The sequence below is a fragment of the Cariama cristata genome, unplaced genomic scaffold (assembly GCF_000690535.1).
Source record: "Cariama cristata isolate BGI_N322 unplaced genomic scaffold, ASM69053v1 scaffold32948, whole genome shotgun sequence".
Classification (NCBI taxonomy): Eukaryota; Metazoa; Chordata; class Aves; order Cariamiformes; family Cariamidae; genus Cariama; species Cariama cristata.
The window spans coordinates 1-6015 of NW_009631175.1; the positions used below are offsets into that span (position 1 = coordinate 1).

Sequence of the window (6015 nt, forward strand, 5' to 3'; positions counted from 1 at the left end):
CTCCTCCCCATCCCACTGGGAGAGGGGAGTAAGTGAGCAGCTCCGTGGTGCTTGGTTGCTAGCTGGGGTTAAACTGCAATAGTGCTATAAATAGCTTTTGATTCCTGTGTTTCACCTGCACTTCTGTATACCTGTCCCAGGTACCCCCCCATCCTCAAGTTATGGCTCACCCAGCATAGCAGTCAGTCAGTCCTGCAGGCTGCTTGAAAAACCAACCTCACATTTTACTAGGTTAAAATTTTACTTTGAAAGGTTTGTGCCCACACACTTTTCTGTCCCCTGCATATCAGAAGTTCTAAAGGCTGGCCAACAAGATACAGTCCTCCCACTTGAGGAACTTCTTCCTGTAAAGAGTTTAATTTATAAATTTGCAACAGCTCTTGAGTTCTGGTATGCAACAATAAACTTGATTGAACAGCTTGTGCATGTACTGTCCTGTCTTCTGCCTCCTGGTGCAAACTCCCTTGCTCTCCTATGGTGAGGGTAAAGAGGGCTGGGACAGCTCGGGTAGTGGGTTGTGTGGATACCAGGGGGGCTTGCTGGGGAGAGTAATTCAGAAATTCCTCCTGGTGTGAAATTTCTTGGGTCCTTGGGGACTTACAAGCTCTGGCCTGGTGTTGACCAGTCCTAGGCTGGCCTCTGCAGAGAGAAGATGGGAGAGAGCTCTGTGCTCTGCAGTGTTCCACATTCTGGGAAGGTTTTATAGCTCAGGAATGGTGCCAACCCTGAGTTGGCTCTGTGCCTCAGCGTGGCACTGCTCCAGACCTCATAAACCCTGCTGGACTTCAGTTGACTTAATACAGAATCAACTTTGTTGTTTCTGTATACGTGGCATAATTAATCTGTAATCCAGATAAACAATCCCCAGGTAATGAAGAGCTAAGTAGGTACTAGTAGTTTCATGAGGTGTGGTCATGTTTGCCAGCTAGTGACTGTGCAGTATGGTTCCCTCTTGTCAGGCTTTTGAGTTGAGTATCTTTTTTGTTTCCCTTTCTCTGTCCCCCTTTAGAAGAGTCAACATTTACTTGAATGTGCACTTTCAAGCTGAGTGTCAGAAAGCTACCTTGAGTTGTTCAGTGGCTTCTGCTGCCCTTGAAAACCTGAGTTGTCCTGTGCCTCTTGCCTCTGAAGCATCTCTGGGAAGAGGTGCTGTGACAGCATCCATTTCTTGGTTTTCTCTTCAGCAACATCCGTGTACTCAGTTGTTTTTCTGGTTTGCTTCTTTTCTTTGTGACAGATGACATCTGGGGGAACTGAGAGCATTCTGATGGCCTGCAAGGCGTACCGAGACCTGGCTTACGAGAGAGGCATCAAACAGCCAGAAATGTGAGCAATACCTCCATGACTTGTTTTTTTAAAAAAAGTTAGTGGGGGGGGGTTTTTGTGGGATTTAGTGTTTCTCTGAGTGGAGGTGGCCACTAGACCTCAATAATCCTTCATTTCATAGCACATTACCACCTTCTTCTCCATCTGTGTCTGGAGAGAAACGTGGGTTAAAAGCACAGGAACCTTTAAGCAGCCTGGGAGGCATGAATGTTGCTGGGGGGCTGTGGTAGCTATGCTGTACAGGTATATTTTGGCAATACCTGCATGCTGCTCTAGGGCAGAACCTGCTCACGTCAGCTTTGGGCCCCTCTTGAGCACAGATTGTCAGGGCCTTTGAAGTGTTTAAGGGTTTTGATTTATTCAGATCAAAGAGGGTTTAGCCTGAAAACTCTGGGTCTAAAGTTGGGGCTGGTTGGAGCTGAAATGGGGAATTGAACTAATCGTTACGCTGCTAATAAAGGATTTGCTCTCTCTAATGTGGTGGTTTTTTCTAGATGGTGCATCAAAAATATTTCTCTGGCTAATTGCTTACGAGGGGAAAATGTAAAAAGAGATGAAACACTGTGGTGTTCATCTTCTACTGAATTCCTGCAGTTCTTTTCTTCCCTCTCTAATATTTTTGCATGCTATTAAAGGCCCTGATAAAGACATGATACCTCAGAAAACAAGGTTAATTACAGTTGCTCAGCCACTGCCATTCAAGATGGGAGACAGCAACTGCTATGTTCATTTGGTATATTTATGCTGCTCCTTCCCTTTTGTATTGTCTCACGCCCCTCAGGGCGGGTGGCTGGTTGGAGATGGTACAATATTGTTTGATATGACGAGAAATTAGCTTTCTTTTGGATTTCTTGTTCCTGGTTCACAGAAGACCATGCAGTGGGATAGATTTACTTTAATGGGTTTTCTCTGGGTTCTTCAAGATTGGGTGTCCATCATTTTAGTTCAGAACAGCATGTGGCCTCTCTTCTGCCCCAGAGAGTATCTTCCCTGACCTTTTTTCTTTTTTTTGGGGCTGTATGACTTTTGGCTGGTTGAAACATGGAGTTGGCCTGTTTGTGACCTCTCTGTCACACAGAAATATCTACAGGTTGAATTTTTTTTGCTCTTTCCCCTCCTGTTCACAGTAAAGCTGAGGTGCTGCCTGGGTTGACATATGCAATCTGTTACTTTTCTAGGTTGGTCCCGGTGAGTGCTCATGCAGCATTTGACAAGGCAGCACACTACTTTGGACTGAAGTTGATTCACATACCGTTGACCAAGGATATGGAAGTGGATATTCAGGTATCATTTTAGGCAGCACAGCACTCTTTCTGTAGGAAATTAGCATTGTACCACAAATGGCAAGAAATCTACCTATCCAGGTAGCAAATCAGTGGATAGAGAGGGGTGAATGCTTCCTGGAAATAAGGAGAAACAGCCGGAATAAGTGGTTGTCATTGCAGATAAGGTTTTGTTTGAAATAATTGGATATAAACCATCCCTTTGTCCTGTGTGATTTATAAGGAATCAAATAATTTATGTATTTCAGAAATAACCCCAGATTTCTGATGAGGGCGAACAAAAATATTCTAGTATTTCCAAGTGGATGAGTTAAATGACTCTGCTGATGCTTGTAGCTCATTGCTGTCTATAGCCTTTTGTATGTTGTTTTTTAAGCGCAGGTGTTGCATGTTTTCACTTTTTATCTTTTTTGGCAGGATGGCACTTGGTAAATGGAATGTGAACATCTTCTCTCTTTAAATCTTCAGGCAATGAGGAGAGCTATCTCAAAGAACACAGCCATGCTGGTCTGTTCTGCTCCCCAGTTCCCTCATGGAGTTATGGACCCGATTGAAGAGGTGGCAGAGGTAAGGCACCCCTGGGACTTCTGGGTGCTGTAACAATAAAACCAGCATGTCCTTCTGTACAAGAAGAGCAGGGGAGTTCCAGGATGCCAACCAGTGAATCTGGTGGGAGGAGCAGACTGGTTGGGAGGGTATCACTGTCCTCAAATCAGGTGTTAACAAACAGTGGGGTTTTTACACAATTTGGAATATGGGACTATTTTTTTTGTACTCTTTAACTGCTGTGAGAAGGTGGGGTTTAAATACCGCAAGTTACATCTGGGCATTGTTGTAAAGCTGTTAATCCAGCATGGGGCTGGATTTCAGACTTGAGCTGGTGCGTGTGGTGTGTCATAGCAAGCCAAAGCAGCGAGTCTTTTGTGCGTGCTTTGTCTCTGAACTCTCAAGTCTGTGCCATAAACTTCTGCTGTAACTGAAGGTGTGTATTGTGTATGTGACTTAGAGCTCTGCTGCACCCACTGCGAGACCAACCAGAAGGGCTCATTCTTTGGTACCTGAAAGGAAATAACAGCAAAATAGTCCACCTGGTAAAAAGGCTTTGATTTAGGGCCTACTGGTTGTAGCAAACTTGGTGCAGAAGCCTGAGGAATGCGTGGAGGGAATAGGAGTCAAAGGGCTGGGATCTTATTTTTTCAAACACGCCTTTTGATTTTTCTCTCTGTGCTCTGGTTATTTATTTTGTATGTAACCAGCCAGGGCCTCTGACCTTCTTTTCATTTGGATCACGCCCTTACACTTTATTGCAGATATTTCTTTCAGACCATGTTGTCACATCTCTTTGGTAAATACAGCAAACTGCCAAAATGCAATGATGTTTTTCCTCTCACTGGCAATCTTCACACACGTGAAAGGCAGCAGATGGCATCCCACAAGTAGCCAGCCCTTCCAGATCTGCTATCCTCAATGACTTGAGAGTTGCATGATGCTTCCAAAGGGTCCAGGGGAAACATTTAATTGTGAAATGCAGAGTACCTCTTGGTGACTGGAGTTTGAGTGCCCCAGCCACGTAATTTTCTTGCCTGATTGTGTGTTACTCACCAGAATCTCTTGTTCGCACACAGCTTGCAGTGAAGTACAAAATCCCCTTACATGTCGACGCCTGCCTGGGTGGTTTTCTTATTGCTTTCATGGACAAGGCAGGGTTCCCTCTAAAGCGTCCATTTGACTTCCGCGTAAAAGGTGTGACCAGCATTTCTGCTGATACCCACAAGGTAAGAAGGGGAGAAAAAGGTCTTCCAGTGCTTTCATATTTGGGGAGAGATTCCTGATGCCATCCTTGCCTTTGGGCATTTCTGCTCTGCAGAGGAGTGCTGAAGGGCAGGGGTAGGGGCTGCTTTATTCAGATGCTTTGTGCAATGCACCAAACTATGGGCAAATGGGATCTCGGTGGCTGCATGCAGTAAGTGCTTGAATATGTTCCTGTGCCCTCTTGCTGCTTTTTAACGCTTTCTGTGCCCCTTGCAGTATGGCTATGCTCCCAAGGGTTCCTCAGTGGTGCTGTACAGCGACAAGAAGTACAGGAGCTACCAGTTCTTTATAGCACCTGACTGGCAAGGGGGCATATACGCCTCCCCCTCCGTGGCGGGCTCCAGGCCTGGTGGAATCATAGCTGCATGCTGGGCAACTCTGTTGCACATAGGAGAATCGGGCTACGTTGAGGCTACGAAGAGGATCATTAAAACGGCTCGTTTCCTCGAATCAGAGTATGTGCATGCCTTAGTGTTTTGATTGTACTTTTTAACCCTGTTCTGGACTCTTTCTCTCAAACTGCTTTTGTTTCTCTTGCAACATTTCTTTTTCCTTGGAGAAGCTATAGCATGTTACCTGCTGGGTAGGGATCCACTGGGCAGTTAGGGGAGAAGATGCTTTGTTTATACCCAGGGACTGCCCTGTGCCAGATAGCCCAGAGGCACAGAGAGGAGGGGTGCAGGCATTTTTATTTAGTGACTTTGCTTCAGGAGTTTCTTCTGCCTCAGCATGGCTGAGGGGATGGTATCTGGAAGGATGACAGAAAAAGGGTTATACTCTCTTGTTGGGGTGCTTATCTTACTATGTGACCTGATAAGCTGATTTTCCCTGCTACGCTGTCGTCCCTTGCCTCTCTGTCTTCCCTCTTTTCCATTTCTTCCTGAGTTTACTTGACTTCAGGGCCTGGTAATGACCTGAGTCCTCTTGCAAGTCCCAATGGCCTGGGCTGGTTGTGTATTTTTTTTTGGTAGGAGTGTACTGTCATCTGTTCCCTTCTGTAGCTTTTCCTTTTAAGGCTCCAGATAGATGGACAGAATGTCTGGGCCCTGTAATCCTGGTCAGTCACTTCTTTTCTCCTTTTTCTTTTCAAGGTTGAGAAAAATTGACAGCATCTTCATTTTTGGGAAACCTGAGGTGTCTGTCCTCTCCATTGGTTCGGACACTTTTGACATTTATCGATTATCCAATTTCTTAACTGCAAAAGGGTGGAACTTAAATGTCCTACAGTTCCCATCAAGGTGAGTTTGTGGAGACCAGTGGAGCGATGTGCCCAGCCAGGGTCTGCAAGATAGTTGTCTTCAGGCTGTGTAGCTCTCATGATTTCCTGAGTGATGTTGTCCGTATCTGATAAATTGTGTATAGACTTTTCCTCTGCAGAGAAGGAATTACTTTTGTAATGACAGATATATAGCAGTTACTGCAGTGAGGGTAAGGCAATAGTAATTTTAATGAGCCTGGCAGAGGACATATCTGAGGCTGCCTTTCTGTTTACCTCTAATACAAGCAGAAAAATATAAATAGCCAGGGCTTTATCCAATGTTAGTTAACTGAGGGTTTGTAGATTTATTTATTTATTTTTCATATCTTCCTGCTG

General features: G+C 45.0%; 1 protein-coding gene across 1 annotated transcript in view; it reads left to right on the forward strand.

Moving 5' to 3' along the window:
* Nucleotides 1-1237: 1237 nt before the first annotated feature.
* Nucleotides 1238-6015, forward strand: part of SGPL1 (sphingosine-1-phosphate lyase 1) — a gene marked incomplete at its 5' end in the record, with an annotated part of 6331 nt that continues 1553 nt past the window's right edge. The window contains 6 exons of the mRNA XM_009705857.1: nt 1238-1326; nt 2505-2610; nt 3078-3176; nt 4235-4384; nt 4638-4876; nt 5513-5659. Of these exons, the coding sequence (XP_009704159.1) occupies nt 1238-1326; nt 2505-2610; nt 3078-3176; nt 4235-4384; nt 4638-4876; nt 5513-5659 (830 nt within the window). The remainder of the gene's footprint in view (nt 1327-2504; nt 2611-3077; nt 3177-4234; nt 4385-4637; nt 4877-5512; nt 5660-6015) is intronic.